Source organism: Bos indicus x Bos taurus, chromosome 13 (genome assembly GCF_003369695.1).
Source record: "Bos indicus x Bos taurus breed Angus x Brahman F1 hybrid chromosome 13, Bos_hybrid_MaternalHap_v2.0, whole genome shotgun sequence".
NCBI classification, from domain to species: Eukaryota; Metazoa; Chordata; class Mammalia; order Artiodactyla; family Bovidae; genus Bos; species Bos indicus x Bos taurus.
Genome location: NC_040088.1, coordinates 51,877,022 through 51,902,219, shown reverse-complemented (window position 1 = coordinate 51,902,219; position 25,198 = coordinate 51,877,022). Strand labels below are relative to the sequence as shown.

General features: G+C 37.1%; 1 protein-coding gene across 1 annotated transcript in view; it reads right to left on the bottom strand.

Moving 5' to 3' along the window:
* The window catches only part of CUBN (cubilin), a 264,785-nt gene that overhangs the window by 186,141 nt on the left and 53,446 nt on the right, over window positions 1-25,198 (bottom strand). Inside the window, exons 22-27 of the mRNA XM_027559850.1 lie at window positions 21,352-21,482; window positions 9,141-9,333; window positions 7,664-7,824; window positions 7,054-7,235; window positions 5,987-6,143; window positions 4,451-4,638 (exon numbers count right to left, since the gene is read on the bottom strand). Of these exons, the coding sequence (XP_027415651.1) occupies window positions 4,451-4,638; window positions 5,987-6,143; window positions 7,054-7,235; window positions 7,664-7,824; window positions 9,141-9,333; window positions 21,352-21,482 (1,012 nt within the window). The remainder of the gene's footprint in view (window positions 1-4,450; window positions 4,639-5,986; window positions 6,144-7,053; window positions 7,236-7,663; window positions 7,825-9,140; window positions 9,334-21,351; window positions 21,483-25,198) is intronic.

The following is a 25,198-nucleotide window of genomic DNA, read 5'->3' as shown; positions in this document are numbered from 1 at the left end:
GATATAATAAATGACCACTGTTTCCCTGTGCAAAGGTCATGCTAAATAGCTTACATTTCTCTTGGTGACAGGGTCACTGAAGTGCTCAACTTGGGAGTTCCATGGAAACTCCCTCATGTCACCTCTGAGAGTGATAATTCTGAAAGAGAACACACACAGAGTATGTGTGGTGTCATGGCTTGGGGCATTGGCATGGAGCCACAGTGCCCGGTGGAAAGCCTGGCTCTGGTAATATAATCTGTGTGACTGTGGACAACCTGCCTTTGTCTCAGTTTCCTCACCTGTCAAATGAGATAATGATATTTCCTACATTACACGGTTGCTTCAAGAATTATCTAATAAGTAATGCATTTGACAAATACAAGCTATTATTATTACCAACTTTGTTTGAATGGTGCTTTCCTAAAAGTGTTCAATAACAGAAGCATTTTAACCCAAGAAACCTATCATTTTAGAATACTTGAAACAGGTAGCATCTTTCTGATATTTACCAAATGTTTATATTTATCTGATATTTATATTTTCTGATATTTATTTTTTAAGAAGTCATAAGCTAATGAGTCTACATGCAAATAAATAATACTCTAAAGACCAGAGGATTTAGAGGAATCATCATGAGATGGAACTCTGAGGCAAAATAGTCCAGTATAACTTACTAGAAATAATATCCTATGTTTAGCTATGAAGTCACTGCCTTTCATGTAAAAATGACCTGGAGACCACAAGTGTTTAATATCATCCAACACCATGACGTGGCTAACAACAAACCTATTAGAGCACACAAACCAGATAATATGGTCCAACGCCAAGTTAGTAGGAGAACTGAATCCAATCCTGGACCACATTTGAAGAGACACTGACATACCAGCAAGCACAAAGCGGAGGGGATCCCATGGGAGCTGACCTTTCTGGACCCTTGGGAGCATCCCTCCTTGCTTATTACTGTCACCTTCTGTCCCAGTCTCTTCCTTCAGCTTCTATGACACAAAAACCTCTTGGTTTTCCTCCATCCTTGGCTCCCCACCCACAGGCTCCCAGAACCAACACAGGCTCTGGATTTCCTGTACATTTCTGTGCTGATTTTTCCCAAATCCATTACTTTTGTTTGTATTTTCAATACTGATTTAAAAACTTCTTCTTCCAGATACAGCCCCAGTCTCAAAATAAAAATGAAAAAGCGAAATCAAGTAATAAAATACAAAAAGAATCCTAAGGTTGACTTCCTAAAACTGCAGGGGCAACACAGCCTTACTCCTTTAAGCAAATGACCCTTCCTCCCACTAAGTATTTTATTTCCAAATCTGAATTCTTTCATTTCACCCAGAGGACAAAGGCATAGAGGATGGATTCGTTTCCCAGTGGGATCTTTACCAACCCACACGTCTCAGCAAGGCTGGGCACAGTGTCCCACCAGCACCTAATCAAGTCCTTGCATAGTTTCAGTTCTGTTAATTGAAAATAACTCAATTCTGGCTGCAGTCACAGCTACTCACTTTGAACTTGACTAAATCACTTGAAAAAAACCCTTGAACTAGAAGTTATAAAATAATGGAAGCTAGGTTTCATGTTTGTGGCTATTCTCTCCATTAATGGTCATTTGTGCTTTTAGAATTTCCATCATAAACCAGCCATTGTAGCGATTGCTTTGGTCTTGCCCTTGGCTTACAGAAATGGAAAACATCTCCTCCCTCTGGCAACAGTGTCATTCTTTGGAAGGCTTAGCTGAACTTCTGGTTCTCATTCTGTATTTTTGTGGCTTTCACCATCAATGTTGCACAAGATACATGGCCCATCTGTAACATCATCTGTGGAGAGGCTCTGCTGTTGTTGGAACAAGTTTTCTAACACTTCCAAAAATTATCCGATGGGCCTTTTTGTTACCATTTCACCCTCAAGTAAGTCCAAAGAGGTGGAGTCTGGTCCCTGGAAAGGTTTCATCTCATTTGCTCCCACTCTTTCTGCCAAAGCCGTCCTTAAAACCCAGTTCAAAAGCTTCCTGTTGGCCCCGCTCTCTGCATTGTGCTTTTTATCAAATAAGGCGCCCAGCAGATTGGTAAACATGCAGTACTCTGCACACCCATGAATTCTATTTTGGTATGTGCTCAAAGTGGTAGAATTGTAGTGAATGTGTAGAGATTACACAAAAATGCCAGTCTGGAATTCAGTTCTTTCTTATAGCTTATCTTTCAGCTGATGCTAAAATATGGCTGTGATGTTCAATTTAACCTGAACTTACTGAACTCCCATAAGACCTCAATTCTATAATCAGGGCCTGGGTTACAAAGTTAGCCGGAGACAGTTCTCACCTTCATAAAGCTTACAGTCCAGTAGGGTGTGTGGGCACAATCACACACGGTAAGAATATAATATGACAAACTGCTTATGTCTGTGGTATGAACAAGCGGCTTTGAAAGAAACCTTTGTATTTTTTCCTAAAGAATGAACAAAATCTCACCATGTGAAGAAAAGAAGATGATCACTCCAGGTAAATGGAATGAGACAAATATGCCATTGTCAAGCTTGTGAAGACCACCTAAGCACTAGATCAAGAAAGTAAAGTGAAGTGAAAGTCACTTAGTCATGTCTGACTCTTTGCAACCCAATGGACTGTAGCCTGCCAGGCTCCTTTGTCCATGGAATTCTCTAAGCAAGAATACTGGAGAGTGTAGCTGTTCCCTTCTCCAGGAGTTCTTCCCAACCAGGGATTGAACCCAGGTCTCCCATATTGCAGGTGGATTCTTTACCATCTGAGCCACCAGGGAAGCCTAAGAATACTGGAGTGGATAGCCTATCCCTTCTCCAGCAAATCTTGCTGACCCAGGAATCAAACTAGGATCTCCTGCATTGCAGGTAGATTCTTTACCAGCTGAGCTACCAGGGAAGCCCACAGATTAAGGAAAGGGATTTTTAAAATCTCTGTCAAGTTTGTGCTTTTTTAATGTTTGTTTCATGTTGTCTCATGTTTTCTTTGACTACTAGTAAATATAACTTTCTGGTGGATAAACACTATGGTTACTATTTCTCTAATACTGAGTTTTTCTAAATATAAAGCAAGATTTTTTTAACCCCCCAAAATATCCTTCAAAGGCAAGGAATCCATATATTAATATTCAGCACCTCACTAAGTCTCTCAAAGCTTTCTCTTCTTTGCTTTGAAAAACAAAAGTGCTATTTGGAAAAGATATGATAATCTCAAATGACCTCCATCAATGCTAGCTTTTTTTTTTTTTAAGAATTGCTTTAAAAGAGGGTTAAAACACTTTTACAAAGATAAAGGCTTTTTCTGTGATTCCCACCACCACCGTCCCCCCCAACCCCGGGACTATGTCCTGAAAGTTACACACACTGGATGGTGAAAGTCTTTGCAAGCAAGACTTCCTAAAATCACTGTCCATCTTAAAGAGAACGATACTCAATTATTAAGTTGTGGATAGAAGGGATACAGGAAATGTCCTAATGTTATCAGAGTGGGGACTGGCCTCTTAGAAAAGATCTCTAATGAAAACATTATATATGGATTAGAAGTATTATATGCTAGCATGGAGATGGAGATAAAGATGTGTTAAGTGACTCAAAAGTGATTTTATTAATGATGAGAACTAGATGTCAAAATATATGTAAACAGTCTGAGTAAAATTGTTTTATGAAAGTGGAAACTAACATTCTAAATTAATACAATGGCTTATAAAATATATAATTTTATATATGATTATATAATTACATTAATAAAGAAAGATAAGTAACCACCTAACTTTTCAATCTATACCTCCACAAAGTTGCATATTCAAATCAACAAAAAAGCTTTGGTAAATAAAATATCTTATCCTAAAAGTAGCATATTACCTTCTATTTGGAGGTACTTAATTTTCCAGCAACTTTCATTGCATAGCATTATATACAGAAAGTTCAATAAATGCTACTTGTGGTCATTATTATAACAAATAGAAACTTCCAATTTACAAACAGAAAAATTAATTGAAATGAACTCAGGTGTAAAAATAAAACACAAGAATCAAAATCATGATTCCCAGTATCAGCTTAATTAGGTATTAAAGTCATGATATTTAAATACTTTCTGATCTCTCTTTATAAATAAGAACAAACAAAAAATAACCAACAAAAACCAGAAGTTTTTCTTCCAATTCTGCATTTTTTAGGTAAGATGAGGTTACTCAGTCCAGAAGTTACATTGAAACCTTAAAACACAGGTAGTTTTAAGGTTTCATATAATTTAAGGTTTGCATATAATGTAATGGATTAAGTACCCTTATTATTAAGGTGATGCAACGAAAGAGACTTGAAACTCATCTGTCCAAATACCATGTATAGTCAGCGTATTACAGACATATAGGACAGGGTGAATGGTTTGGTTCTGCAAAGCATGATAACTTACCTTGGCTTGCTAACTTGAACAGAAAATGCAGTGATTATTTAGCTTCAGAACACATACCTCTAAATAGTCAGTGGAGCAGTTTGTGTAATATTCCAATTCAAATGCTAAAAACGTATAATTCACAGTGTTTCCAGTTGTTGCTTGGATGGTCCAGTTGCAACGCTGGTTGACCGAATAGGGATTTGGATAATGTATACTCTCTAAGGTGCCATAGGTTTGATTCACAATCACCACGTTATCACATGCTGGGAAAAATAACAATGACTGTTAACCACTATCATACGTATCATAATTGCCCCAAGATGTGTATGATTTTTCTATAGGAAAATATCTATGTTAAAAAGAAACATATATATGTGTGTATACACAAATACACACACACACATACACATAAATAGACGCATACATACACAGGTAGTTGGTGCAGCATTTTTATATGGAAATGGTCTCCATTTAGAACAAATGTGAAATAATATTTAAATGAATTCATAAACTTTAAAGTGTCATGAAAATTGCCTGTGTTAAAACTGGCATCATGTTGCTGTGAATTGGTGCAGAGAATAGCGTAGCCTGACTCACACATCAGTCTAATTTGTTTGTTTAGAAAAGTGTATTAAACATTCTATGCTTCTGTTTTTCTAACTTTAGCATTTGGAAGAGACAGAAATCTTGACCTTTAAATTCAACAGTTTAGAAACACAAAGTCCTATGTGAGTGCTAAAAATGATTAACAACATGGCTTTGTTCAACATTCAAAAGTCAGCATGAAATTCATAATAAAGACTCTGTTATTCCTCTAGTTAGTCATCAGGAAGATTCAATTGAATAGAAGCAATGTAAAAGATTTGAAGAAGAAATGAAAACATTAAATTTTGAAAAAAAGTCTTCAATCCGATGGTGGCATTTTCTTTAGCTGAGTTTTCAACACGACCGTACTAGGCACTTCTACGTATGGCTAGTCTTGGGAGCCACTGCCAAATTCTACCAAACTTAATGACTTGAATGAGGCCTAGGCATGCCTTTTCTCCAGTCTTTTGCATATTGTATGATGTGTAATAAAAGAGAATGGGAAAATAAATGTATTGAAAAATTGTCGCTGAAAAATGTGGTTTGTAGTTGCATTTCTCCTACATTGCTTCTTGACAGGTGACTGGGACACCATTTGTAAGTCATTGAGGTCTACAGTTTCCCTTAATAAAATTTAAGTACCTTTTGAGATAGAAGACAAAAGCAATAGTGTTGGATAACTTTGTATAATAGAATAGTGTCCCATTATTGACAGTCCCAATTAGAAGACTATCATGTTTAATTCAAATGAAAACCCATTAGCTGCTAACCAGTTACACCAATCTTTAAATTGTGACTATCTAAGCAAATTCTTCTTCCAGCTTTCTGAGCTTACCACATGTGTTAGTTACATGACATTATACTCAATGTGTAAGCATTTCTCCATCAAACAGAGTTAAACTTTTTCATAAGGAACTAAGATTTATTTCAGTTGCTCAAACTAATGGGTTACACTTCTTTCAATTTGCTTCATTCAAGAGACTGAATACCCACTGCAATCACTGAGCAACCAGTACACACACTTACTCTGCTGGTATTTAACCAGGAAGCCGCCTCCTTGCTGGCCTTCATCTGTCCTCAGTTTTAAAGACATGCTGTCTCCACTGGAACGGATGACAGATGGCTTCTCATTCCCACAAAGCCGAGTTAACAGATGAGAGCTTGTACTTGACCCATCATAGACCTTTAAGAAAACGTTTTATTGTTTGTTTGTTTGTCACGCCACAAGGCATGCGAGATCTTAGTTCCCTGACCAGGGATCAAACTTGTGCCCCCTGCAATGGACGTGCAGAGTGTTAATCACTAGACCGCCAGGGAAGTTCCAAGAAAATATTTTAAATGTCAGATGATTATGGCTGTAAACATTATCTAAATGACTCTGCAATTCTTGATAAGTGGGGAAGAAATACAAAATGATATAACAATAGAAGAGCCCTGAATCAAATATCTTATAAAATTGTATTTAAATGTCTATAAACCTGAGCTATGTACTCAAGCTGTGGCTGTATATAAGGGTAAGGGAAAGAACCTAGCCTGAAATGTAAAGATTGAAAATAAAGGATTGTTACATGTTTTTGAGACCATAGCTATTATCAGCAGTCTTCCTTGCTTTTTTATTTCATAGTTTATCATTTATGACACTTTAACACATTTTTTATTTAGGTGGTTATTTAATGGAGATGGTGACTTACTGGTACTGTAAAAAGCTCTGTTTTATTGACTTCAGTTATCTTTAATTCAACCTCTGACACAGTCCTCTAGATTGTTAGTTTTCAATACATATATACAAATCATGTAGATAATAACTATGATAAATCTCATAACCCCTTTCAGGAGATTTTTAACCGTATCTTAACAGTCTATATTCAATATATTTTAAAGACTTAGTATACCAAGCCATTCATTAATATATGCTGTACTTAGAAAGGTATTTTCATCAAATTTTCTTTTAATTTTTTATTTTGTTTAAATTTTTAATGTGGATATTGTTTAAATGATCCCTTTTCCTGAATCTCAGAAATAAAAAATGAGGCATCAACGTGCACTGGGCAAGATGGGAGCAGTGAAAGCTACAAGTGAAACTTCATACATACAGCCAGATAGTCTTGACTACAATTTGGATGATACTCCAAATGGAAGTCTTCAAACTCCAGCAGGAACGGACTGCCACGGCTGGCCTTCAGCCACCAGGAGCACTCAGAGCTGTGATAGTAGGGCATCGGGTAGTTGGGGGACGTGAATGTGCCGGTGGACGTGGTGAGATTGCCCCCACAACCTGCGGGAGAAAGACTGGGGATAACACACAGTCTTTTCTTTCTGTAAAACGGAATTCTCTTGTCTATTTCAAACTGGTGCTACTGTCACTCCCCTTAAAAACCAACAAAACAACCCTGCACCACCAAAGACTAGCTGGCTTAAAATGTCAATTCACATCAGTGTACTTTCCTTTTCCCAACCAAGATGACCAGCTTGATGAACTATACCAGGGAATATGACATTTTCCCTTACTATGTCCTTCAAAAATAAAAACAAAAACAAAACAGCTAGAGTTAATTCAGAAATATTCACAATGTTGAAGTTTATTACAAATAGTACTGACAAAATACAGCTAGAAAAAAATAATATGTAACAGCACAGCAATCCAAGAATGAAAAATCCAATCTGATTGGACTCTCCAATAAAGGGCAAGTCTTGGCCATTTACCTGTTAAGGACCCATCCCAGTAAGCCGAGAATCCAGGCCCAGAGCCGAAGAAGTCACTCTTAAATTTTAACCATAACTTGTTACTGTGGGAGATGATTCTTGGAGGTAAATTTGAACCACAGTATTGCCCCAGGAGTGGTGAATTTTCATAGCCTCCATTCCTGTGACAAAATATAGGTGTGATCATTTATTAGGTTATTAGGTTATAATATAAACATTTAACATTAATTAACTTTGAGATCAAAAACAGATCCATTTGTCAGTCAACCTCTCTCAAAAATATTCTGAAAACAATTGCAAGCTTTCAGTTTTTCGCTTTATTAAATAGCATGTGAATAACAATGAATAAAATCACCATCATTTATTGTTGACCTGACATTTTATACACCCAATTACAAATAGAGAAAAAGTACTCAATCTTCTCTCTTTCAAATAAAGCATCTGCCAAATGTATCACAGAACAAAAGATAAAGAAACAAAAATTATTAACAATATAAACAAATGTGGCTTAATTTTACAGAGAAACTTGAATGTTTTTCTAATTTGAAAGTTTTCAAAATGTAATATATTTGACATAGTTATGCATAGTTTTAAAAATACTTCCTTCCCTAAGAACTTTTGGGGTCTTAAATCTAGTTTACTATCTATAGTTTATATTCTGTATTTTCCAAGCCTAAAAAAAGATTCATTCAACCAATGACTGCTGATAATTAAGAAAATCATCTTATTTTAGCATTATATGGTGGTGGTGCTCAATCGCTAAGTCATGTTCGACTCTTGGCAGACCCATGAACTGCAGCATGCCGGGCTTCCCTGTCCTTCACTATGTCTGCTCAAACTCATGTGCATCGAGTTGGGGATGCCATTCAACCATCTCATCCTCTCTCACCCCCTTTTCCTCCTGCCGTCAATCTTTCCCAGCATCAGGGAATTGTGATTTACTGTTTAAGTAGCTTACTTTACATCAGAGAACTAAATTTATTATAAAATAGTATAAGATTCTAGCCTTTTGAAATGCCAAATAAAAACTTTAACACAGAAGGGCAACAAATTATTAGTCTAATTTAACTCACTGCAACGATCTGGAAATCCCATGGACACAGAAGCCTGGTGGGCTATAGTCCATAGAGTCGCAAAAGAGTCAAACATGACATAGCGACTAAAACAACAATAACAATCTGGGGAGATATTAATATATACCTTAACTCACCTTTACTGCAAATATAACTTTAAAAAACCCATCCTTTCAAAGCAATGAAGAATTAACGAAAAAGCCTTGCACTGAAATTCACAAGCCTTTCTGTTTTCCTACTGCTAAGTCAGGTTCCAAAGGACAAACTTTGTATCTTGTAAGAAAGAGCACAAAAAGGAGCTTCACAGAATATTTTCTGTATTTTTTCTTATCCTTTCCAAGAAAAATTAAAAGTGAAAATAAATAAGAAAAAAAAAAAGATTATGATGAAATAAAGGTGCTTACCTGATTTCCACATAATCTGCTACACATGTACTACCAATGGCATCCTCCAAGGAGAAGTTTGTGAAGTGTAACGCAATCTGTTGGCTGCTTTCCACTGTGATCCTATAAATGCATTCCAAGTTGTTGGGGTAAAAACCGGGGAAGTTTGGAGAAGTGAAAGTCCCAGATTCTTCTGTATAGTCGTTCAAGCATGCTGTAAAAAGAAACAGATCCCAAGAGGAAAAATAATTTACAAGACAATACATTTATAAGACATTTAGTTATATATACGTCATTAATTTATGCTAATATATTTGATTTTCAATATGCCATTCTAGGATGTTCAAAGAATGACTTCCTTTCAAAACAAAGTTTTTGAAATCTCAAAGGCAAAAACAATTACTAATAGTAAACCTAAGCTATATGGTGGAAGTAGTTACATGTAATCACAACTTTTTGGTTCTTGAAAGTACTTTAATTTTTTCTAATCCATGCAAATTATCATAAACATTAAAAACTAGGCTTACCTACAGAAATCACAGGGGAAGGCTTAGTAATAATTCAGTTCTTTCAAACTTTCTTTCAAAATGGTTTTTGTCAAAGCACGCATTTATGAGAAATGACAAAACCAGTACTCAGTCACATGGGGATGAATAGGAGACGAGACCCGGGGATAGGAATGACCTTGAATCAATGCCCAGTTCAGATACCAGCAAGCTGTACAACCTTAGGCAACTTGCTCCACTGTTCTGAGCCTCATCTCAAAAATGGAGATGTAACTATTTTTGAGTATACACCCAAGGGTCATAGATAATACAATTAAAGGACTTGAACATGGCATTGTTCATGCTTTATTGACTATGGCAAAGCTTTTGACTGTGTGGATCACAAAAACTGTGGAAAATTCTTAAAGAGATAGGAATACCAGACCACCTGACATGCCTTCTCAGAAATCTGTATGCAGGTCAAGAAGTAACAGCTAGAACTGGACATGGAACAACAGACTGGTTCCAAATAGGAAAAGGAGTACGTCAAGGCTGTATATTGTCACCCTGCTTATTTAACTTAAATGCAGAGTACATCATGATAAATGCTGGACTGGATGAAGCACAGCTTGAATCAAGGTTGCCAGGAGAAATATCAATAACTTCAGATATGCAGATGACACACACTTATGGCAGAAAGTGAAGAAGAACTAAAGAGCCTCTTGATGAAAGTGAAAGAGGAGAGTGAAAAAGTTGGCTTAAAGCTCAACATTCAGAAAACAAAGATCATGGCATCTGGTCCCGTCACTTCATGGCAAATAGATGGGGAAACAGTGGAAACAGTGGGAGAATTTATTTTGGGGGGCTCCAAAATCATTGCAGATGGTGATTGCAGCTGTGAAATTAAAAGATACTTGCTCCTTGGAAGAAAAGTTATGACCAACCTAGATAGCATATTAAAAAGCAGAGACATTACTTTGCCAACAAAGGTTCATCTAGTCAAAGCTATGGTTTTTCCAGTAGTCATGTATGGATGTGAGAGTTGAACTATAAAGAAAGCTGAGCACCAAAGAATTGATGCTTTTGAACTGTGGTGTTGGAGAAGATTCTTGAGAGTCCCTTGGACTGAAAGGAGATCCAACTAGTCCATCCTAAAGGAAATCAATCATGAATATCCATTGGAAGGACTGATGTTGAAGCTGAACCTCCAATTCTTTGGCCACCTGATGCGAAGAACTGGCTCATTTGAAAAGACCCTGATGCTGGGAAAGATTGAAGGTGGGAGGAGAAGGGGATTACAGAGGATGAGATGGTTGGATGGCATCATCAACTCAATGGACATGGTTTGGGTGGACTCTGGGAGTTGGGATGGACAGGGAGGCCTGGCGTGCTGCGGTCCATGGGGTTGCAAATGGTTGGACATGACTGAGCGACTGAACTGAACTGAACTGAACTGAACATAGTATGTGCTTAGTAAATGATAGAGATCATCACTACACTCTAAAATGGGATAGAGAAGTGCAAGAAAGGCAGAGCATAAATATGAGGAATAAATGAGATCATTCATATAAATCTTTTAGATAGGATAATTTTATTTCCTAAATAACTACTAGCTTTTCTACTTTACCAGTTTCAATTTGATCTATTCATCTCTTCATGCTCTCTAGTCACTGACCAACCCACTTAATCTCCTATGCCCTCCAAGTCTGAGGTATTTCTGAAAGAAAATCTGGTTTCAATGTATCTTCAACTGTATCTGGTAATAACATAAATCTAGGATCCCGGAGTAGACACAAGTCCCTGATGGGCAGGTTTTGGAGGAGAATAAACTATTATATTTTATGATGAATAAAAAAAGAAAATGAGGGTGGTTAGGTGTGCTATTTCCCCAAGTTGCTGCTGTATAACCATACTCAGAAAAGAAAAAAGGAACCATTGGCACAGAGGTGCACAGAAAACATTACGGGTTCTCCTATCATGTACAGCCCTCAGAATAACAAGCATTTACCACATAGTTGGTTATCTGATTTTAAACAGCAAGTAATCAAGACTTAACTTACTGAAGGAGTTGACGGTGATATTTAACTTCAGGGATGAATGTTGTATACTTTTCTATAGTCTGCCAAGATGTTTCTTCAAGGGCCAAAGAATAATGGAAGGAAGAAAAGGAAGGAAGATCAAAAGAAAGGGAGGGAGGAAAGAAGGGAAGGAGGAGGGAAAAGACAGAGATAAAGCAGGGGAAAGCAGGAGCAGGGCTCTGTGTGAGGAGGTGGTATATTAAGTATTTCAGATCCAGTAAGGAGTATTACTAAGATAAAAATTCATGGATCAAATGAACATTAAATAAAGGCTGTGAAACAGTCTCCTTGAGCTGATGAACTTATAGACTGACCACAGACTCACTGACCACACCACATTCAGATAGCTTTAAGAATTTATTTCAAAATGCATATTGCTAGGCCTTGATCAAACACAAAAGGAGATATCATTAAAAAGCCAAATAAGGACATAAAATAGAATACTAAAAATATTCTGTAAACCAAAGAGAAGACAGGAAAGTGGAAACAGAAGAAGGGCATCTATGAAAACCCCAAACTTAACATCATACTTGGGTAGTAAAGGACCAAGTGCTTTCCTGTCAAGATAAACAGCAAGGCCAGTATGTCCAATCTCACTCCTTCTATTCAATGTTATAGACGGCCCCAGTTATGGCAAAAGGTAAATAGAGAGAGACAGACAAACAGATAGTGAATAGGGAAAAATAAAACTGTCCTTACAGATAAGATCAATTGCCTATGTAAAATACACTAAGAAATCTACTAAAAGATACTGGAACTAATAACCGAGTTTAGTAAGGTTATAGGATATAAGATAATTATTCAAAAATCAATTTAATTTTCAAATACTATTCCAATAACTGGAAAATAAAATTTTAAATACCACTTACAACTGCATAAAAAGCATAAAGAACTTGACAGAAAATTTAATGGGAAGAAACAAAAATTCTACAGTGAAAACTTTAAAACATAGCTGAAAGATATTTCAAAAGATTTGAATAAATAGAGAAGTAAATATGATAATGGATTGGAAAACTCATTGTAAGACGCCCTTTGTCCTAAGATTCATCTATATATTCAATCCAATCTTAATCAAATTCCCAACAAGTTTGTGTTTTTCGTTTGTTTGTTTTTTTGCTTCAGTTCAAATTGAAAAGATGATTCTAAAATTGTATATGGAAGTATAAAAAGCCTAGAATAATCAAAACAATTTTGAAAAATCTGGATGATTTACAATTCCCGATCTTAAGATAAACTATAAAATTACATAATATGAAGTAATAGAGTCTATTGTCATAGGGGAAAGATACATAGATCAATGGAATAGAACAGCCATTCCAGAAACTGACCCAAAGATACAAGGACAATTAGTTTTCAACAACAATCTAAAGGCAATTCAGGGCAAAAAGGACAATCTTTTCAACAAATAGTGCTTGAATGGTTAAATATCATTTGCTAAGCAAACAAACAACCTTGAATACATAACTCATATTACATAGGAAAATTAACTCAAAATGGGTCATAAACATAAATGTAAAAGCCTCACACCAAAAATCTTGCAGAAGAATCCGCAGAAAATCCTCACAACTTTAGTAGACATAGATTTCTTAAGCAACATAAAAAAAAAAAAGAAAGAAAAACTAGCCATGAAGGGAAAAAAGGACATATTATTGCTTTAAGAAAAAGAAAGGGTCAGCTGCACACAGTGGGAGACAATATGTGCCATACATTTATCTGAAAAAAGACATAATTGTATGTAGAGTATATAACATATGACAATAATAAACAGAAATGAACAAGATGATTTCAATGGACACTTCACAAAAGAAATATATGAATTGCCAATAAGCATGTAAAAAAGTACTCAGTCGTACTAGTCATCAGGGACATGTAAATTAAAACAATAATGGGGCACAACCATTGGTGGCTAAAATGAAAAGATTGACGATACCAAGGATTGACAAAAATGTGGAGAAAGTAGAATTCTCTTTCATTGCAGATGGGAACATAAAATGATATAACCACTTTGGAAAAATAGCTGGAAATTTCTCATGAAATTAAACACAGCATTACTATAAGACGTAGAAATTCTACCCTTAGAATTTACTCAAGAGAACTGATAATCTAAGTCCACAAAATACTTATACAACAATTTCACAGCAGCTTTTTTCATAATAGCTAAAAACCATTAACAATCCAACTATCCAAAAACAAGTGAATGGATATCAAATTATGATACAGCCCTTACAATAGAAGACTATTCAGCAATGAAAAGAACTTCTTATAAACAGGATGATATGAACAAATTTGAGAAGCATTATGTTTCTTATGTAAGAAGCCAGACATAAAAGAATGCACTGTGTGTTCCCATTCATATTTGCCTTTTGAATAGGCAAAATGAATACACAGGGATAAGCACAAGGTCTGCAGCTGTCGAGATGGAGGGTGGGGAAGCCCCTATAAAGGGACACCGGGACACCTTCTGAGACGATAAAAGTGTTCTATATTTTGCATGGAGTGGTGATGACATGGGTATACACACTTGCTAAAACTATGAATGAATTTTACTACATGGAATTACAAAATAAAAGTCTATGGGTTATTAAAAGGGTGAAAGTTCTGTTAAAAGACAAGTTGAGTTCTCTGAAGGATATCCAATAAATAATTTGGATATCTAACATTTAATAAATAAAGTTAAAACAGAGAAAGAAAAATATTTTGAAAGTACACATTTTATAAATATTAAATGATATAATATTTAATGTTAATATTTTTAGTTTTTATGAGATTCATGTCTGTAATTTAACAGAGAGAAAAACAGTGGTTCTCTAAATTTATTTGTTTCTTAAAAGGTTACTAAGTGCTTTTACCTAACACTGGAACATGTACAATGTTCATATGACAGTGTAAACTGCTCTTTGTAAAATAACATTGATATTGAGAAGTATGAGTAGGCTTATGTTTATAGGCAGTGTAATAAGAATATGCTAGGCTTTGGCTTCCTACTATGCTTTGCAATAAAGCACAAATAATTAAAGTTAAATATATTCCCATAAAAAGATATTCACATATTGTCATGATGCTTCTTACATCAATACAAGATCCAAACATGAAAAATGCCTTTTATTTATTTCTCGTGTACCCAAAGGGAAACTTATGCCCAATGGCAGTTTGCCCTTTATTACGGTCTAACAATACTGACAAACTGATGAAAAAGAAAAGTAGATTTCTTCCATCTAATATATTCAACTGAAGTAGCAGTGAAAAGCACATCTCTGAAGATCAAAGATAGCTATTAGTGGGCCTCTCACAGCTTTCTTTCTGATCAACTTCAAAAAAAAAAAAAAAAGTAAAAGAAGAAAAGAAAGTATACAAATGTTTTCCATGGATGACCATAAAATCACAAAGTCATATTTTTCTAAAAATGACAATGTAGGTCTGCCTCTACTAAGCACTTTTAAATAAGTTTTAGTAACATAGCATTCAGTTCATTATCAAAGGGGAAATTCAAAAACATGGATAATCCTCCAACTCCCAAAGCAATGATGCTATCATCACATATGATTTGGGTGACAGGACAAGGATAAACTGATCCTGTGGCTAGAAAAGTGTCTCTCCTAGGGAGACTCTAGATTATGAGTAGCTGTTCTACCACCTCCCTGCTTTGTCTTGTGAGATAACTAATGGGATTTCATTGCTTAGTTGCTCAATTGTGTCTGACTCTTTGCAACCCCGTGGACTGTAGCACACCAGGCTTCCCTGTCCTTCACCATCTCCTGGGGTTTGCTCAAACTCATGTCCACTGAGTCAGTGATGCCATTCAATCATCTTGTACTCTGCCATCCCCTTCTCCTCCTGCCTTCAATCTTTCCCAGCATCAGGGTCTTTTTCTAATGAGTGAGCCCTTTGCAACAGATGGTCAAATAATTGGAGCTTCAGCTTCAGCATCAGTTCTTCTAATGAATATTCAGGATTGATTTCCTTTAGGATTGACTGCTTGGATCTCCTTGCAGTCCAAGAGACTCTCAAGAGTATTCTCCAGAACCATAGATCAAACTTATGTGATTAGCCAGTCACATTCATGAGCAACCTTATAGGCAGAGCTTTCTGAAATCATTTACAAAACTTCTGGGTCTGCATGAATCCCTATGACCTCAGATTTTCTAATTAACCCTGGGACTGTCATCTGCTTCTACTGGCATATTTGGTTTAACAATCCTCACAATGAAGACCTGAGAGAAGATAAAATTACAGGTTCCATTTCTCCACTAGGAAAGAAAAAGTCTCCCTAACCTAAATATAACATTCACCTACAATTTTCTGCTAGGTGGTCACAGTAATGACTTTTTTCCCCATGTCAATGATCAATTCTAATGAATATGGATACAAGCTGAATCACTAAAGCAGCTATTGTAAAACTGTATTTGAATATCAGTAATTCTATTTTAAATCTGGCACAGTCATGGCCCTTTAGAGCAATTATGAACTTTTCACAGAAAATGTTTCATTTTATCTTCCCCAACTATATGAAACAGCCAGACATTCTAACCTTCACTTCTTAGAGATGAAGGTACAGATAAAGGAGCTGAGGCTCCGGGAGGTTAGGCTCTGAAAATCACTTAGTTCAGACAAAGCAAAGATAAAATTCATATCCAAGTCCTTCCTTTCCAAATCCTGTGTTCTTTAAAATCCCTGGTTTCTTTAAGCATGGAATGTCAATTTAGAAATGAAGAGAGGACTTCCTTGGTGGTTAGGACTTCACCTTCCAAAGCAGAAGGTGGGGGTTCTATTCCTGGGTTGGAAGCTAAGACACCACATGCTTGGAGGCCAAAAACCCAAAACATAAAAAAACAGAAGCAGTACTGTAACAAATTCAATAAAGACTTATAAAAATAATAGAAATGAAGGTGAGTAGGAAACTAAGAATATCACAATTAAATGTCTTATTTAGCATGTTTATTCTAAGAACTAAGAAATATAATAAATAAGATAAATCAGGCTTCCCTGCTGGTCCAGTGGTTAAGAATCCACCTTGAAATGCAAGGGACACAGGTTCTATATGTGGTCCAGGAAGATCCCACATGCATGGGGCAACTAAGCCTGAGTACCATAACTACAGAGCCTGGCTCCAGAGCCTGAGAGTTGCAAGTACTGAGCCTCCGTGCCACAACTCCTGAAGCCTGTGCACCTGGAGCCCATGCTCTGCAACATGAGAAGCCACTGCAGTGAGAAGCCCACACACCTCAACAAAGAGTATTCCCTGCTCACTGCAACTAAAGAAAGCCCACATGCAGCAACAAAGACCCATCACAGCCAAAAAATAAAATAAATCTCAAAAAAAAAAAAAATAAGATAAATCTACTGAGCTGGAGAGTAGTAGGAAACCCATACATACAGCAAAAAATATTAGAAAATACTGACCAATGAGAAAGTAAATCTTTAAAAGATCAATAAACTTACTAAAAACCTTTTACAGAGGGAAAATATCTGAATATCTCAAAGCAGAAAACACAGAAAGAATCAGAGGCTTGTGACTTGCCCCAAGCTTTCCAAGTTAGCAGCAAGGTTGGGACCAGAACAAAGGCTCTGACTATACCTTCAGCTGTCCTTTCACCAAATCATAGAAAACACTTTCCATCATGAGGAGTTACAGCCCAATCCACTATGAGATCTCAGTTGTAACTCTAGTAATTTATGTCCTAAGACATGACTTTCAGAATCTCTGATGAACTGCCATGTTTCATTAGAACCATCTGAATAGATTGCTAAAAACCTACCCTAGACCTATGCAACTCAGATTCCCTGGTGGCTCAGAGGGTAAAGAATCCGCCTGCAATGCAGGACACCTGGGTTCAATCCCTGGGTTGGGAAGATTCCCTGGAGAAGGGCATGGCTACCCACTCCAGCAATCCTTCCAGGAGAATTCCATGGACAGAGGAGCCTGGTGTCTACAGTCCATGGGATTGCAAAGAGTCGTACATGACTGAGCAACTAACACACACTCTGGTACCTGAACTTTTAATAAGAAAACCCTACCTCAAGTTTCCAATGAATGCTCAAGTTTGAGAACACTGCTCTACTGGACTGAAGTTTTAAAACAGAAACAGAACACTCTCTATTCATGTCTTCTAAAGAAACCCTTGTTTGCCCTTCTGTTAATCATTTCTTGACTTCTCACTCTTAGATGTCTCTTCTGTGCTCAATTCCAGGGTGATGGATGAAAAACAGCACTAAACACCTGCCCGCAAAGTGAATCAACTGTGCATATACAAATATCTACCTTTTCTTAGATTCTTTTCCCATATGGATCATTACAGAGTATTGAGTAGAATTCCCTGTGCTATTGTCTATTTTATATATAGTATGTATATATGTCAATCTCAATCTCCCATTTATTCCACACTTTTAACAAATGTAGGTAGCAATCTAATAAGATAATGTCATGATCCACTAAGGAATCATGACTGTTTCAATGTCTGAAAAACACTAGACTGGACATTATACAGCTTTCATTTAATGTTAAAGTGGAAAGTGTGTCAGGTACATTTCTCTCTTCTTTCTTAAATCCTCTTAAAGTCCTTTCGGTAGGATCATAGTAATGTATATGCAGTAGATGTTAACAGAAAATAAAATTACAGTTAAAAAACTAAAGGTAACTAATCAATTATATTCTCTCAGAATTAAAATGTTTTGTACTTTAAATTAACAAATATTTAAAATCCAGTTTCATAAATCAGTTGCTAAGATATCCTTAAGGGTTTCTATCCGCAAAAATTTTCTTGTTAGTTCTTTGTCTCTCTTACCCCAGGCACATCTGGATGGAGGCAGAAACAGTGATGAGAGAAGGAGTCAAAGTAATGACCAGAAGTCAATCTCTTTCCGCCCAAACACATACTTAGGGGCTGACATCATAGCCCCATGGTACAAACTACAGATGGGAAAGTAACTGGATTCAAGTCAGGAAATTTAACTTTTATCAGATGAAGACAGGAAAGGCTTGAACAGAGAAACTCACACCTGTAGAGCCGAGGGACTAAAAGCCAACAATCCAACACCATCAAGATTGTGATTGCTCTAAAAATAACTTTTGCTAAAGCAATAAATAAGATGAAGACCACCAACTGAGCTTCCATTGACACTTCTCCCTGGTACTGTTGCACCCTGCAGACAACATCAAAAATAATGTGATAGCTGAAAAGAAAGCACCCCACCACCTTGCTATTTCCAGGTGGGCGGCTCACTCAGACTCCGGCTGCCTGGACCCCCAGGTCAGTCTCCTGAGTCCAGCCCTTCCCTGAGCAGTCCTGCGGGGGCCCCTCAACAATTCATGAGGGCCAGCCACACATACCCTCATCTATGGGAAACTGAGACGGGCTCCAAATGGTAAGATGAGGGGCCATATGGCTTCCTGGATACAATCATCAGGTTGCTCTTTAGAATATTTGCCTGTGGGAGTCAGACCGATGAAATCATCCAGCAAAAGGCAGGCACACAGCGACCAGCCAGGCTCACTCAGGCTCAGCCAAGGAACAGAAAGCCAGCACTTCCTTGTCTGTGATTTCAGCCCTGTCTGGACGCAACAGCCAAGGTAGTGATTACCCTACAGGGAGGCCGACCAGAGTCTGCAGAGTTATCTGCCCCAGAAAGCCCTTCTCTTTCCTCACCTGTGTTTCCCTTTGTTTATCAGTTTCCTGTTCTGTCCAGCAGGCTTCTTTCCTTTTTCACAACCTTCTTATTTTATCTGTCTCTTATCTTTCTCAATTACAATGTATCATACTCCATGCCAGATTACCCCCATTGCACTAGATACTGCTTTACAAATCAGTGTGATTTTTAGCAGAGCTGTGTTAGTCACTGTAGCGGCACTGCGAGCTGTTACAAAGATTTCCATAATATTTTAGGAGGTCCCACCTGCATCGTTTGTTATCTAAGTTACAGCTAGTTTATTCATGCAGCAAATTAAACTTGTGTTCACAGTTGATTAAAGGCAGAAGACATCCCAAAGATCATCAAATCCAACCCCTTAATTTTACAGATGAGAAGACTATGGCCCAGAGAGTTCAAGTGACTTGCTCCAAATCTGAATCTAATATTCAGCTGTGGTTTGGGCCAAATATATGAGGCAGATAAAACCACAGGAGTATGGAAAATTGTGTGCATACTAGGATTTCTTGAAAAGCCAGTTTTGGTCAGTGGATGTTAAAAATCTGAACGAAGTCCAGTAAATATGTCAATCATATAATGTAACCTACTGGAATTGCCAGGGATTCAATTTCTCAGGTGCTGGAGCTAAATAATAAACTGCCTTGAGAGTGGGACCCACAGGAGAGAACGGTGTATAGCTTTCTCACAGTTGGGATCCTGGAGAAATCTAAAGCCATGCTTCTAAAACAGAACTTGAACTATTAGAATGCAGCCTGAAACAAAGAATCAGGGTCAGATGCTCTGAGAAGAAACAAGTGAGAAACTGAGAGGGACTCCAAGTAGATTAACTTACCTTTTTTTTTTAAAGGGAGTGGGGGCTTTAAAATATGAGAGCCTGGGGTTTCTGGATGCAGGAGTGTCAGCAGGAGCGCATATGGCACAATGAAACACTCTCAGTACTTTCTTAAGCAACAAAGAATTGCATGCTTCTGGGACAATTCAAAGGTGTGAAATGCTTGGAAGACTTAGTCACATACCCCCATATGTCATAACTGCACAGTATTTTGTTCCATGAGCTATCTTTCTAAATACTATGCAAAAGGAAAACCCAGACTCCCTAAAAATGTGTATATCCCAGTGGCAACATGAACCTAAGAAAACACGTTTATTGCTGCTGTTTGGTCGCTAAGGCTTGTCCAACTCTTTATGACACCATGGACTATAGCCTGCCAGGCTCCTCCGTCTATGGGATTATCGAGGCAAGCACACAAGTGGGCTGCCATTTGCTCCTCCAGGGGATCTTCCTGACCCAGGGATTGAACCCACATCTCCTGCATTGGCAGGCAGATTCTTTACTGCTGAACCACCAGGGAAGCCCTAAAACCCATAGTTTCTGGGGCCAGCTAGGAACATCTCTGGTTTACCTATGACCTCAAAGACCCTGCTGGCAAATGGTGCTTGTTTCCTACACTGCATTGACAAAGAGCAAAGTAATGATGAGAATTAAGTAATAGAAAAATATAATAAAAGGAATAAATGCTGAAAAGTTTCAATTTCATTAGGTCAAATTTAGAAATGTATATTCTAACAAGAAAACTTCCATTTTCTGCCATAGAATTCCATGTAGTGTAATGGTTTCTAACTCTGTTTTTGTCCTTTTTCTAATTTCTTAAATTTTTGGTCTCTTTGGTAACATTTAATTTTGATAGAAATTTAAATTCAACAGAAAAGTTGTTAGGAATAGTTCCCAAATTCCTTTCACTTAGATTTACTACATACGTATATTTTGCTCCCATTGCTTCATTATTCCTAAAAACATAAACATTTTCTTACACAACCATAGTACAATTACCAAAATTAGAAGATTTAGCACTGATAAAATACTCTTATCATTACTCTATGTTTAACATGAAAGCCACTTAAGTCACTACACTTTATTATAAAAGCATCTTTCTTTATATAGCACAAATTTTGGCATAAACTATTCTTATGGTACTATTTAGTAAGAAAGTAAGTGAAACCAAGCATACAATGCTGTTTTCTCACCTGCTGAGGCATCAGTTGCTTCATAGTTTATTAGAAAGCCTTCATAAGCAAGATCAGAGTCAGCCACAAATGTAAGCCTTACTGAGTTGTCATTACTGGTAAGAGAGGGCGGAATAGATTTTCCACAATATCTATTTGGAACCAAGAAAGAACACAGATTTAAAAACTTTCAGGATGCTCAGAATGACATACCCCAAATTCAGTTCAGTTCAGTTCAGTCGCTCAGTCGTGTCCGACTAGGACATGTTAAAAAAACACAATAATAATATCCTATATTAACCTTAAAAAACAAATTTATTTCAAGCACAAAGCATATACAAAGTTGCTAAAGATCATCCAAACTCACAGCTACTTCCTTTAGACGGTTTTATGTATGTGCCTAAGTGTGTGACATGTCATATAACATAATTTTAATGAAATTAGAAATTCTGAGCTACAGTAGGTAACCATATAGCATATTAATGAACTTATTAATAAAAATATAATAAACTTACTTATACAACAAAGGAAAATCATGTATTATAAACTCATAGCACAGACTCTAGAGTCAGCTCTATCCCTTACAGGCTTTATGATTTTGGACAGATGTCTCAGTTTTCCCATCTATAAAATGGGGATGGTGATATGACGTACTTCAAAGAGTTGTCCTGAGAATTGTATGAGTTAATACACTGTATATAAGGAACTTAGAACAGTGTCTAGAATAGTTAGCCTTATACAGGTGAACTCTACTATCTTTACAATACTGGTCCCTGCAGAGGTAAGAGTTTGATTGCTAATCCATAGCAAATTTTTGCTGAAGAAAGCAATTTTTACTCGGGAAACCCATTCTATAAGACATCATGTTGTGAGCTCTTATCTAGAAACACTTGTGAGAGAAATGACTAGAAAATCAAAATCTCAATTCAAAGAACACTTGGTAAAAGCAAAGGAATGACAGGAGGAAAAAATAGAAACCAAAATAAGACAAAGTATTAAACATGGGAAATGGATGAGTTAATTTCTGAGGCAGAAAAAGGAGGGAAAATGGTGTATAATACCATTTCAGTGTAAAAATGATTTAATATCTTAATCAAAACAAAGGTAGATGAATTAATATTCTATATGTCTCTCTTTTGAACAACAACAATAACAGTTTATATCATTCAGCAAAAAATAGGTAATTTTCAGTGATTAGGAGTCAAGTACCAACCATAAAAAAGAAGGAATTTTAAAAGTTTAAAGATTAAGACAAGGAAGAGCAAAAAAATGAAGAGGGAGAATAAAGTTAGGGGAAAAAATAAGTGTAAGGAAACAATGGATAAGGAAAAAAATGTTTAAAAAATGGATGAGGAAAAAGAAAATGAAATACAAAAAAAGGGGGGAAAGGGAATCAAGAGATATCTATGCCCAACAAAGATGTAATAACAGGGGCTAGATTTACATAATCTTTTTTTCTGAAACAACTGAAAACCTGGACAAAATAGATAAAAACAATGGTTCTCAAGACACTAGATATCAAGCAGTGGAAGACAATAACTCTTCAGAGACAGGAGACAAGTGAATAACAATGATCAAACTGTTTCTGAGTAACTTAACTGCATCCAAAAACAAAACCCAAGAATACTTAGAGTAATACAGTAGTGTCTGGTACACAAACACAAAACTGAAAATGTCTGTCATCCTATCAAATATTGGTGTTCAGTCGCTAAGTCGTGTCTGACTGTTTGTGACCCCATGGACTGCAGCACACGGGGCCGCTCTTAGTCATGTGCACTGAGTCAGTGATGCCATCCAACCATCTCATCCTCTGTTGCCCCCTTCTCCTCCTGCCCTCAATCTTTCCCAGCATCAAAATCCTTTCCAAAGAATTGGGAATATCAAGTATTACCAACTATGAAAAGAAGGAGGAAAGTATAACCCATATTGAGAAGAAAACTTCCTCAATCATACTATAGCGAGAAGGACTGAATCAGCAAAGACATCAAAATATTTATAACTGTATCCCACCAATTTAAGATGCTAGAAGGAAAAAATTAATATGTAAAGTAGGGATGTGAAATAAAAGATGGCCTCACATGGATTTCCAGAAGTGAAAATTACAATGTCTGTGATGGAAAAATGTACTTGGTAGGATTGATAGCAGAATAGACATTATAGAAGAAAAGATTGGTGCATTTGAATACAGAGCGATACTTTCCAAAATGAAATGCACAAAGACAAACTCAAATAAACAGAGTATCAGTGAGTTGTGGGACAGTATCAAATGGCCTAAGATAGGTGCAATTAGAGTTCCAAGGGCAAAAGAGACTAAAAAAGCACTTCAAGAACTAACAGCCCCCAAATTTTCAGATTTCATTAAACTATTAATCCTCAGACTAAAGGAACTCAACAAAATATGCTGACTGAGAAAAGTCAGATGAAAAATGAGTATATACAGAATGAGTCTGCTTTTATACAATTTCAGATACACAAACTGACTTACAGTGATAGAAAGCAGTGCAATGATTTCCTGGGGTTGGGGAAGAGGGGCAGAAATGAAGACTTATAGAAGGTTTGAAGGCAGGAAGAAGGTGTGAAGGTGATGGATATGAGCACTGTTTTGATTTTGGTGATGCCTTCATGGGTATATCCTCATGTCAAAAGGTAATTACTAATGCCCAAGGCTACACGGAAAAAGAAAGAGCGTTCCAGAAAAACATCTATTTCTGCTTTCTTGACTATGCCAAAGCCTTTGTGTGAATCACAATAAACTGTGGAAAATTCTGAAAGAGATGGGAATACCAGACCACCTGACCTGCCTCTTGAGAAATCTGTATGCAGGTCAGGAAGCAACAGTTAGAACTGGACATGAAATAACAGACTGGTTCCAAATAGGAAAAGGAGTACGTCAAGGCTGTATATTGTCATCCTGCTTATTTAACTTATATGCAGAGTACATCATGAGAAACACTGGACTGGAATCAAGAAAAGCTGGAATCAAGATTGCCGGGAGAAATATGAATAATCTCAGATATGCAGATGACACCACCCTTATGGCAGAAAGTGAAGAGGAACTAAAAGGCCTCTTTATGAAAGTGAAAGAGAAGAGTGAAAAAGTTGGCCTAAAGCTCAACATTCAGAAAATGAAGATCATGGCATCCGGTCCCATCACTTCATGGGAAATAGATGGAGAAATAGTGGAAACAGTGTCAGACTTTATTTTTCTGGGCTCCAAAATCACTGCAGATGGTGACTGCAGCCATGAAATTAAAAGACGCTTACTCCTTGGAAGGAAAGTTATGACCAACCTAGATAGCATATTCAAAAGCAGAGACATTACTTTGCCAACAAAAGACCATCTAGTCAAGGCTATGGTTTTTCCAGTAGTCATGTATGGATGTGAGAGTTGGACTGTGAAGAAGGCTGAGTGCCAAAGAATTGATGCTTTTGAAGTGTGGTGTTGGAGAAGACTCTTGAGAGTCCCTTGGACTGCAAGGAGATCCAACCAGTCCACTCTGAAGGAGATCAGCCGTGGGATTTCTTTGGAAGGAATGATGCTAAAGCTGAAACTCCAGTACTTTGGCCACCTCATGCAAAGGGTTGACTCATTGGAAAAGACTCTGATGCTGGGAGGGATTGGGGGAAGGAGGAGAAGGGGATGACAGAGGATGAGATGGCTAGATGGCATCACTGACTCGATGGACGTGAGTTTGGATGAACTCCGGGAGTTGGTGATGGACAGGGAGGCCTGGTGTGCTGCGATTCATGCGGTCGCAAAGAGTCGGACACGACTGAGCGACTGAACTGAACTGAACTGAAGGCTACACAGTAGTGAACAATGATATAGAAAAGGTCACTGAGAAGTGTGTTGATCTCACTTATTTTT